The sequence below is a fragment of the Coregonus clupeaformis genome, chromosome 1 (genome assembly GCF_020615455.1).
Source record: "Coregonus clupeaformis isolate EN_2021a chromosome 1, ASM2061545v1, whole genome shotgun sequence".
Lineage (NCBI taxonomy): Eukaryota > Metazoa > Chordata > Actinopteri > Salmoniformes > Salmonidae > Coregonus > Coregonus clupeaformis.
In genome coordinates this window covers 39,796,119-39,808,057 of record NC_059192.1, presented here as the reverse complement: position 1 = coordinate 39,808,057, position 11,939 = coordinate 39,796,119, and the positions used below count along the sequence as shown (strand labels likewise).

The 11,939-nt window shown below is 43.0% G+C and overlaps 1 protein-coding gene across 1 annotated transcript in view; it reads left to right on the top strand.

Moving 5' to 3' along the window:
- The first annotated feature begins 226 nt into the window (after positions 1–226).
- wdfy4 (WDFY family member 4) overlaps positions 227–11,939 on the top strand; it is a 152,012-nt gene continuing 140,299 nt past the window's right edge. Inside the window, exons 1-6 of the mRNA XM_041878942.1 lie at positions 227–481; positions 5,147–5,467; positions 6,509–6,620; positions 7,439–7,650; positions 8,360–8,488; positions 8,840–9,029. Coding sequence (XP_041734876.1) covers positions 467–481; positions 5,147–5,467; positions 6,509–6,620; positions 7,439–7,650; positions 8,360–8,488; positions 8,840–9,029 — 979 coding nt within the window. The 5' untranslated portion in view covers positions 227–466. The remainder of the gene's footprint in view (positions 482–5,146; positions 5,468–6,508; positions 6,621–7,438; positions 7,651–8,359; positions 8,489–8,839; positions 9,030–11,939) is intronic.

Sequence of the window (11,939 nt, the reverse complement as noted above, 5' to 3'; positions counted from 1 at the left end):
TTGTCCTGCTTTCATTACTCCTCATCACCACGGGTAACATGACAGGTCTATAAAAAGCCAAACAGGTCTCTATTGCAGTCAGAATGTGGAGTGGCGAGAGCTGGCAGGGTTCCGCCATAGTTACCAGAACAACAGAGTTCTTCACTTCTGCTTTTGGCTCATAGGAAATTAAGCACATGACCTGGCCCTGCTGATGTAAGACGGAGCGAAGTTCAGATCAGACCACTCTTGCGCTCTCTCTGCAGATTACTGATGGGACTGCTGTAGTGGAGGACACACAGATTAGTGAGAGGTTTGAGGACTCACACATACACACACTGGACTGAAGGGCTAGAGTAGTCATGTCCCTAATGGTGAAAGCCTGCATGCCCTGACATGGGAACAGAGAGAGGGAAAGGGAAAGAGAGAGAGAACCCTTATTTGGATTTAACAACTCCGATCCCCCTGACTGTCAGTGGACTCACAGATGACTCTCACACAGGTAGGTACAGTTACAGTATATACTATGGGCCTGCTCTGAGACTTGTCAGGCTGTCTGTGTGCCAGGATAAGGTTTTATTATAGTGAGGTTGTATTATAGTGAAGTTTTATTGTTTGTGTTTGGGAGAACAGGTTTATGTTCTCGTAAACAGACATGTTGCTCCTCCACTCAATAATGCTCTGCTGTACTGGTATGAACCAGTTCTGTCATGGTATGAGGAAGAGCTTAGCGAAAGGGAAAGAGAGAGAGAGGGATAGAGAGAAAGAACAGCACATGGTTTTCACAGATCAACTTCAAACTACAGTGGGGAGAACAAGTATTTGATACACTGCCGATTTAGCAGGTTTTCCTTCTTACAAAGCATGTAGAGGTCTGTAATTTGTATCATAGGTACACTTCAACTGTGAGAGACGGAATCTAAAACAAAAATCCAGAAAATCACATTGTATGATTTTTAAGTAATTAATTTGCATTTTATTGCATGACATAAGTATTTGATACATCAGAAAAGCAGAACTTAATATTTGGTACAGACACCTTTGTTTGCAATTACAGAGATCATACGTTTCCTGTAGGTCTTGACCAGGTTTGCACACACTGCAGCAGGGATTTTGGCTCACTCCTCCATACAGACCTTCTCCAGATCCTTCAGGTTTCGGGGCTGTCGCTGGGCAATACGGACTTTCAGCTCCCTCCAAAGATGTTTTATTGGGTTCAGGTCTGGAGACTGGCTAGGCCACACCAGGACCTTGAGATGCTTCTTACGGAGACACTCCTTAGTTGCCCTGGCTGTGTGTTTCGGCTCGTTGTCATGCTGGAAGACCCAGCCACGACCCATCTTCAATGCTCTTACTGAGGGAAGGAGGTTGTTGGCCAAGATCTCGCGATACATGGCCCCATCCATCCTCCCCTCAATACGGTGCAGTCGTCCTGTCCCCTTTGCAGAAAAGCATCCCCAAAGAATGATGTTTCCACCTCCATGCTTCACGGTTGGGATGGTATTCTTGGGGTTGTACTCATCCTTCTTCTTCCTCCAAACACGGCGAGTGGAGTTTAGACCAAAAAGCTCTATTTTTGTCTCATCAGACCACATGACCTTCTCCCATTCCTCCTCTGGATCATCCAGATGGTCATTGGCAAACTTCAGACGGGCCTGGACATGCGCTGGCTTGAGCAGGGGGACCTTGCGTGCGCTGCAGGATTTTAATCCATGACGGCTTAGTGTGTTACTAATGGATTTCTTTGAGACTGTGGTCCCAGCTCTCTTCGGGTCATTGACCAGGTCCTGCCATGTAGTTCTGGGCTGATCCCTCACCTTCCTCATGATCATTGATGCCCCACGAGGTGAGATCTTGCATGGAGCCCCAGACCGAGGGTGATTAACCATCATCTTGAACTTCTTCCATTTTCTAATAATTGCGCCAACAGTTGTTGCCTTCTCACCAAGCTGCTTGCCTATTGTCCTGTAGCCCATCCCAGCCTTGTGCAGGTCTACAATTTTATCCCTGATGTCCTTACACAGCACTTTGGTCTTGGCCATTGTGGAGAGGTTGGAGTCTGTTTGATTGACTGTGTGGACAGGTGTCTTTTATACAGGTAACGAGTTCAAACAGGTGCAGTTAATACAGGTAATGAGTGGAGAACAGGAGGGCTTCTTAAAGAAAAACTAACAGGTCTGTGAGAGCCGGAATTCTTACTGGTTGGTAGGTGATCAAATACTTACAGTGGGGAAAAAAAGTATTTAGTCAGCCACCAATTGTGCAAGTTCTCCCACTTAAAAAGATGAGAGAGGCCTGTAATTTTCATCATAGGTACACGTCAACTATGACAGACAAATTGAGGAAAGAAAACCCAGAAAATCACATTGTAGGATTTTTTATGAATTTATTTGCAAATTATGGTGGAAAATAAGTATTTGGTCACCTACAAACAAGCAAGATTTCTGGCTCTCACAGACCTGTAACTTCTTCTTTAAGAGGCTTCTCTGTCCTCCACTCGTTACCTGTATTAATGGCACCTGTTTGAACTTGTTATCAGTATAAAAGACACCTGTCCACAACCTCAAACAGTCACACTCCAAACTCCACTATGGCCAAGACCAAAGAGCTGTCAAAGGACACCAGAAACAAAATTATAGACCTGCACCAGGCTGGGAAGACTGAATCTGCAATAGGTAAGCAGCTTGGTTTGAAGAAATCAACTGTGGGAGCAATTATTAGGAAAAGGAAGACATACAAGACCACTGATAATCTCCCTCGATCTGGGGCTCCACGCAAGATCTCACCCCGTGGGGTCAAAATGATCACAAGAACGGTGAGCAAAAATCCCAGAACCACACGGGGGGACCTAGTGAATGACCTGCAGAGAGCTGGGACCAAAATAACAAAGCCTACCATCAGTAACACACTACGCCGCCAGGAACTCAAATCCAGCAGTGCCAGACGTGTCCCCCTGCTTAAGCCAGTACATGTCCAGGCCCATCTGAAGTTTGCTAGAGTGCAATTGGATGATCCAGAAGAGGATTGGGAGAATGTCATATGGTCAGATGAAACCAAAATAGAACTTTTTGGTAAAAACTAAACTCGTCGTGTTTGGAGGACAAAGAATGCTGAATTGCATCCAAAGAACACCATACCTACTGTGAAGCATGGGGGTGGAAACATCATGCTTTGGGGCTGTTTTTCTGCAAAGGGACCAGGACGACTGATCCGTGTAAAGGAAAGAATGAATGGGGCCATGTATCGTGAGATTTTGAGTGAAAACCTCCTTCCATCAGCAAGGGCATTGAAGATGAAACGTGGCTGGGTCTTTCAGCATGACAATGATCCCAAACACACCGCCCGGGCAACGAAGGATTGGCTTCGTAAGAAGCATTTCAAGGTCCTGGAGTGGCCTAGCCAGTCTCCAGATCTCAACCCCATAGAAAATCTTTGGAGGGAGTTGAAATTCCGTGTTGCCCAGCGACAGCCCCAAAACATCACTGCTCTAGAGGAGATCTGCATGGAGGAATGGGCCAAAATACCAGCAACAGTGTGTGAAAACCTTGTGAAGACTTACAGAAAACGTTTGACCTGTGTCATTGCCAACAAAGGGTATATAACAAAGTATTGAGAAACTTTTGTTATTGACCAAATACTTATTTTCCACTATAATTTGCAAATAAAATCATTAAAAATCCTACAATGTGATATTCTGGAATTTATTTCTCTCATTTTGTCTGTCATAGTTGACGTGTACCTATGATGAAAATGATAGGCCTCTCTCATCTTTTTAAGTGGGAGAACTTGCACAATTGGTGGCTGACTAAATATTTTTTTTCCCCACTGTATGTCATTCAAAAAAATGCAAATTAAATACTTAAAAATCATACAATGTGATTTTCTGGATTTTTGTTTTAGATTCTGTCTCTCACAGTTGAAGTGTACCTATGATACAAATTACAGACCTCTACATGCTTTGTAAGTAGGAAAACCTGCAAAATCGGCAGTGTATCAAATACTTGTTCTCCCCACTGTATGTGAAGCTCATTCTCATTACTCGGTTATGTTCAAAGTCACGGACCAAGATCTGTCTCTGTGTGTACCCATAGTGCAGGGATAATGGGCAGCACAAGAGGCCCTGTGTGTGTGTGTGTGTTCGCTCGATCACCGTAGTTCCTAAACACATCACCTCCTCCCCCCCCACACACACGGGACAACCAGAGTATGAGCAAACCGAAGCAGTTTTCCTTCCCTGCAGCAAGCCCAGTGTTACATCACAAGACAACAATTACATCCTAATGTGACTGTGAACAGCTGATAGGGAGAGGGTGTGCATGTGTGTTCCCTCACAGCTGTGTGGGAGACTAGCACGAGATGTAGAAGGATTAGTCAGTGATGTCATAAATCTCAACATTCTTCAGAAATTAAAGTGAAAGTGCCTGTGATCCAAAACGTGAGCCAAACTCTCAATTAATTGAACCAAATAATTGGAACAGTTGGCTGGCTCCCAGGTGTACGTTTGTGTTGCATTTCTTTCTAACCCCTTACCGTTCATATCTCTTTATAGTGCACTATCAAATCACACCCTCAAGGAGTTCATTAGGCACACTTAGTTCCTCTGGCGTGTTCCAGTTCATCTTTATCTCAGAAAAGGAAAATTGAGAATACTTGGAGGTCTGCGTTTATTGTAGGAACTATGGTTGTGAAATTCCAGAAACGTCTCTCCCTCCATGATTCCCTCCGTGCTTATTTGCTCCTTATTCTGGGAATCCTCCAACCGGTATTTCTGACAAACATGAGAACGTTTCTGTATTTTGCAACACTAGTTGGGACCTACAGGTGTTGTCATGCTCACCCTTCTCGCTCTGAGCTGTTGACTGCTTAGAGGTTGATAAAAATATCAGTAGTCTAGCTTTCTCTCTTTATCTCCGTAGACGAGCTGTTTATAGAGGGACTGAAGACAATGGGAGAAGTGAAGTCTGATTTTAAGTGTGTTTCTATGTCACTGCCACTGTTAGAAACCAGCCTGCAAACAGATGTGTCCAACACTGATTATAATCTATTCATTAGACACTAAGGGGTAACCCAGACTGAGCCAACCAACCGGAAATTCTGGAAAAATGTCCTCTTTCCGTCTCTATTTCACTCTCTCTGTTTCTCCTCTCTGTTTCTGTCTGTCTGTCAGGAGCAGATGGGTGACATGGAGAGGATCAACAAGGAGACAGGGGAGCTGAGCGCTTCGGGGGAGCTAGCTGCCCCCCTGGATCTGAAGGAGGGGGGGGAGAAGGGGGAGAGAGGTGAAGGACCCCAGACCCATCCCCTTCTGGTCCTCCGAGAGATGCTCCAACAGATGGAGACACACACACACAAGGATAGTAAGAACACCTCTGGCCAGAAACACACACATACCCAAAAGGAAACCATGGACCAAAGCGAGATAGACACACCCCTCCCCCTCGACCAAAGAGAGGAACACTTGCTCCGAGTCCTGCCTCTCTACATACAGGTACAGTACTGGGGTATCCCTGGTCCCAGATGTGTTTGTGCTATCTTACCAACTTCTATGGTTATTGTCATGCCAAACGGCCACAGGAGTTGGCTATATGTCACGAACAGATGTGGGAGCAGGCTAGGTATCCCCTTGCTATCTTTCTCTCTAACTACAGGAAATGGCCATTATCAGATCATGTTGGTTGACTATGATGATAATGTCAGCACTTTCTTCTCAACTGAAGTCACTTCTTTACTATAACCCAATCAGAGACCCTTTGACAATGCCTATAGACAAACTGATAGGGTTTATCCTACGATTTCCTCCCATAATAGCAAGTTAATGACAATCATCATGGCAAGTACTCTCCTTTGGCTGAATTCCAGCGCTGATCTCTGTGCCCATTGAGCAGGCTGCTGTGTGTGTGCATGCATGTGCATGCGCATTGATCTGGGTAGGACCATGGTGATAACCATAGCCGCAGGCGTAAGCAGTCTCTGAGTCTTTTCCCCTTGAACTAAAGGAGGGAGTCTTCACGTGTGACTGGTGTATGTGCGCGTGCACACACATAGGCCCCATGATCTGCTCAGTGGGATTTCACCAGTATATAGGGGCCCATTCAAACACATCACCTATATCCGTATCTTCTTACAGGTTACAATGCAGACACTATAAATCTGGTGTTGTGTATTTGTGTAGTTGGTATTGCATGTCTGATATTTGTCTAGTTGTTATTTGGTGTATCTGATTCTGCAGTGCATAAAAAGAGAAACGAAACCTGCATCTGTGCTTCTGCTAAATACTCATTCGTTGCATCAACTATTCCATTCTGCCTCAGTTCAGGTTTTTAACTGTATCAATACATTTACTACAGTAAGACTATTCACTGTAAAGTAAACTAGCAGCACTCAATGCTAGCTAAACCTAACTACAGTAACCATCTCTCTCTCTCTCTCTCTCTCTCTCTCTCTCTCTCTCTCTCTCTCTCTCTCTCTCTCTCTCTCTCACTCACTCTCTCTCTCTCTCTCTCTCTCTCGCCCTCTCTTTCTACTGTAGGTATGTGAAAGTGGTGGTGGGACAAATGAGCTGGATCTGAGGAGTCTAGCTGCTCTGACTGCAGACACTGTCGTCTCCAACATCCATGACATACTGGCAGAAAAACCTGCAGGTATTTTATGGTCATCATGCCTTTAGTACGGTTATGGCATGACTTCCCTCTGTGTTCTGCTCCACTAGAGTTCTCTTCAGTCATATTTCTCTGATAAGCTTTACTGGGTTACTGCAGGGTATAAGAAGGCAGTGTGTGCGAGCGTGACTGTTTGTGTGTGACCATGTTTGCATGTTTGCATCTTAGTACGACCTGACTTTTTTTTTTAGAGAAGTGGATACTTCTGTTTTTTGTTCTGAACTATGTCATAGTGATGTACTGTATGTCATGTTTCTCTGTTAGCTGTGTGTTTCTCTGCTGTACCAGGACCTCTTTACAAATAACAGTGTCATGAAGTTATTGGTTTAATACTTTAGTATTTACATACCAGCACAGTACAGTAACTGTACTAGAGCAACTTTCTAGAAAGTCAACCTGAATAACAAAACAGAAAGACACCTCATGCAGATCTTGATGTTTGAGACTAGAAAGTGAGAGTAGTTTCAGTGGATGGTAAAAATACTATTATTATTTTTACCCTCTGCGTTAGAACAGGCTCTCTGAGAACTCTGTTAGTAAGTATGCTTTCAGTTTGAAGTTAAGGGTTTCCTTTGTTCATGTGCCTCTATCCACTAGGCCCTTCAAGTAGATCTGAAAGGAATGGCTATGTACAGTGTAAGCAATATGGTAGTAGCTGCTCTACCTTGCCCTTTGATAAGATTCAGTGTCTAAGGTTAGGTGCTATGGGGTTGTTCCTGGACAGATTTGTTTCTACGCCTTGGGTGTATCTGTGATTCTAACCCCTGTTGTGTGTCTGTAACTGTCCATCTCTCTCCTAGAGGAGGCTCGCTACGAGGTGCAGCAGTTCTTCCAGAGAAGAGACGAGAGGGACAACACAGAAGAAATAGACAACAGTGAGATAGACAGCAGGGAGACAGACATGACAGAGGAGACAAACAGGAGAGAGTCACACAGCCAGACAACACAGACAGACAATGCAGGATGGCTTCTGTTGAAGACTCTGTCTCTCCTGACCGCTACAAACTCTACAGTGAGTGAAGTTAAACATGTTTGAATCTAAAGCATGGCAACCCTGACCCTTTAACAGACTGACTGTGGTTTAACACATTATAGTTCACCCCTGTGTACTGTAGTCTGAAGTCCCAGGTAACTGGAAGTGAAACCATCTGGAAACTCCCAGTGTTGTTTAGTTAAATTATGATTCAGTATGTGTTAATTAGTTATGGGTGGTCCTCTGTAGCTCAGCTGGTAGAGCACGGCGCTTGTAACGCCAGGGTAGTGGGTTCGATCCCCGGGACCACCCATACACTAAAATGTATGCACGCATGACTGTAAGTCACTTTGGATAAAAGCGTCTGCTAAACGGCATATTATATTATATTATTATTATTATTATTATTATTATTAATCAATCAGAGTTGTTCCAGTGCATAGGACTTGGCAAGCCCCTCACAGACAGACAACACCTTGGTGGCATATTTTTAGGAAGCAATGCAATGTCTGTGTTTTTGTTGTTGTCAGTTATTCACACTCAAAGAACAAGTTTTAAAGGCAAGTCATAAAAGCTTATCAGATTTTCTGTTGCTAGGAATAAAAGTTCATTTTTTAAATTTTATTTCTGTTTTTTCTCTCTTTAGGAATTGCTGTCTTCAATAAACCAGGTTATATTGTGTTCTCTTTCTCTGGGAGGTGATTTGGTCAGTAAAGTCAGATTGTTGTGTGTTCTTCTCTATTTTTAGGACTTGATGTCTGTAGTAAAGCCAGGTCTGCCGGCGGCCCTGGTGAAGTGTCTCTACCTGCTAGTGTGTCTACCGGCCCGGAAGGAGAGAGCAGCAGTAGAGGAGACCTTTCAAGAACTGTTCATACAGGTGAGTCCTCTAGTCTATTTCAGCGGTACCCTCAAGGTTAGAGAGGCTGATCAGTAAGAGCATGGTTGTCTGCTCGAATCCCAGTGCTGATAGATAATATCAGTCAATAGTGAACAGTGCTGGCAATATAATCTCAGGTGGTCCATTGTAGCTCAGTTGGTAGAGCATGGCGCTTACAATAGTGGGTTTGATTCCCGGACAAACCATACGTAAAAAAAGGTATGCACACATGACTAAGTTGCTTTGGATAAAAGCGTCTGCTAAATGATGTATATTATTATTACAGGGTCCACCTACTGTCATGTGCCCTTGAGCAAGGCACTTAACCCCTAACCTCCTCTCCCTCCTTAGGTCCTGTTACAGCTGTGCAGTCACCCTTCCAGTGTGGAGGAGATGGTGGAAACTCAGGAGTTGCAGTGTCTGATCATCTCGCTCACATCACTACATGACCAGACTAGTGCCCCCTGGAGGCACCAGGCATCACGTGTCCTCAGAGCTGTCTCTGCTGCTAAGACACCCAATACCGTCCCCTTCCTACAGGGTGAGCTGAAGTGTAAAAATTATAATTGTAGTAGATAATTAGCCTAATATATTCAGTATTAGTGGCCCATGCAAGAATCAAACCCACAAGCTTGTTGTTGCAACCACTGTGCTCAAAACAACAGACATGGTTCTCAGGTAGGTATTGAACAGGAGCATATAATTTGAAAAAGATGAGATACTAGCTGAACTTTTATTAAGTAAAAAAACGAAGTGAACGAAATATCAATGCAACCCTGGTGTTTGATTACAAAATACAATTCCTCAATAGAGAGTGGTAGAGAGTCTGTATCAGTTTAGCTTAAGTTATTGGTTGGATGTTTATCCCATCAGTGATGTGTTCAGAGAGAAACATCCCAGTAAACCTAAATTGGTTCTGTGAAGTTCCCAGAACATTCTTTAGGTTGCGGCAAATGTTCTCATAACACAAAAACTGTCCAGTCATGGTGATGATTATAGATTGTTTGTATAAAACATTCACCTGATGTTGCAAGAACGTTCCTAGTAAACATTTATTTTGTTCTTTAAAGGTTCCCAGAATGTTTCATTAGGTTGTGGGAACAGTCTGGTGAGAACAATGTGGGGACATCACAAAAGACATGTTCCCAAAACACAAAAACTGTCCAGTTGGGCAGATGATTCTACAATGTTTCTTTTAGGGTGCAGAAATACATTAACGTGATATTACAATAACCTTCCCAGAACACATTTAGTCTGTTCTTTAAAGGTTCCCAGAATGTTTCATTAGGTTGTGGGAACATCATGTGGACATGACGAAATATGGTCCCAAAACACAACAATTATTACAATGTTTCTATTAGGTTGCAAAAAACATTTGCCTGATGTTGCAAGAATATTCCCAGAACACATTTTTTTCCTGTCCTTTAAAAGTTCCTAAAACATTTCTTTAGGTTGTGGGAACATTCTGGGGATATGACAAGAGAGAGGTTCCCAAAACACTAAAACTGTCCAGTTGTGCTGACATTCAGATAATGTTTGTATCAGGGTGCAAAAAACATTCCTTTGATGTTGCAGGAATGTTGACAGAACAGCCTTTCTGAGTTCTTTAAAGGTTCCCAAAACACAAAATATGCTCAGTTGTGATGACATTCCTACAATGTTTAAGTTAGGTTGCACAGGACATTCTCTTAATGGTGTAAGAATGAAATACGACCGTTTTTATGCTGTTCATAGCATATTTGTTTTAGGTTTAACATAATATTCCATTGATGTTCGCGCAATATACTTTTTACCTTGTCTTGGAGGTCCTCATAATATTTCAAGAACATTTAGAAAATTGTATATTTAAGTTTGACCTAATACAGATGTAGGATCATAATTTGATCACTCCTTTGTTGCTGAAAATTTTCCTGCACTACAGGAAATGCAAACTTGTAGTGTATTTGAGTTTTAAAAATGCCTCTAAAGTTTGTAATTTCCACTTTGACATTTCTGACTTTATTTGCCCTAATGAACCATTTATCAACCCCTACAAGAATGTCCATTAATTATAATCCACATAATAATTCACATTTCCTGTTGCTGCAGGATGATTTTCCTGCTGTAGCAAACTGTCTCAGATTAAGATCCAACATATGTATAACCACAACATTCTGAGCATGCGAATTGGAATGCATCCCCAATTATGTTTCTCTCTGTATTTAATGGCAATTTGCATTTGAGGACTGTATTGTAGGTGATATAGGTACACATGGCATGTTAATTTCATTCGTAGAACATTTGAATAGCATTTAATCATACAAATGCAACCATATTTTTTACACTTCATACAGATGTCGGATCTTAATTTGACCCCTTTCGCTCTTAGAGACTTACCCCAAAAGACTCACAGCTGTAATTGCCGCCAAAGGTGTGTCTACAAAGTATTCCCTTTGTCATTATGGGGTATTGTGTGTAGATGGGTGAGAAAAAAATATATTTAATCCATTTTGAATTCAGGCTATAACACAACTAAATGTGGAATAAGTCAAGGGGTATGAATATTTTCTGAAGGCACTGTATGCTGCACACTTCTGGGCCCATATTTACAAGGTATCCAAGACTGAGTGCTGATCTAGATTCACTTTAGCTTTTCAGATCATAAAAAGTAAGCCAGGGGGGACCATTTCAAGCATCTCAAAGTAGGAATTATATTTGGTGCATTTTCTAAAGTGGAACAGTACATTTTTGTTTTTACAGTTAGTCAAAGTTCTGCATTTTCTGACTGGATTTATAAATCTGAACGAAATAAAGACATCCTCTTTTTTAGTATACACTACATGACCAAAGGTATGTGTACAGCTGCTCGTCAAACATCTCATTCCAAAATCATGAGATGTTTATATATATAACAGCCTCCACTCTTCTGGGAAGGCTTTCCACTAGATGTTGGAACATTGCTGTGGGGACTTGCTTCCATTCCGCCACAAGAGCATTAGTGAGGTCAGACACTGATGTTGGGTGATTAGGCCTGGCTCGCAGTCGGCGTTCCAATTCATCCCAAAGGTGTTCGATGGAGTTGAGGTCAGGGCTCTGTGCAGGGCAGTCAAGTTCTTCCACATCGATCTCGACATACCATTTCTGTATTGACCTCGCATTGTGCACGGGGGCATTGTCATGCTGAAACATGAAAGGGCCTTCCCCAAACTGTTCATTCTTAAATGGAAGAAGTTTGGAACCACCAAGACCCTTCCTAGAGCTGGCCGCCCGGCCAAACTGCGCAATCGGGGGAGAAGGGCCTTGGTCAGGGAACTGTCCAAGAACCCGATGGTCACTCTGACAGAGCTCTAGAGTTCCTCTGTGGAGATGGGAGAACCTTCCAGGAGGACAACCATCTCTGCAGCACTCCACCAATCAGGCCTTTATGGTAGAGTGGCCAGACAGAAGCCACTCCTCAGTAAAAGGCACATGA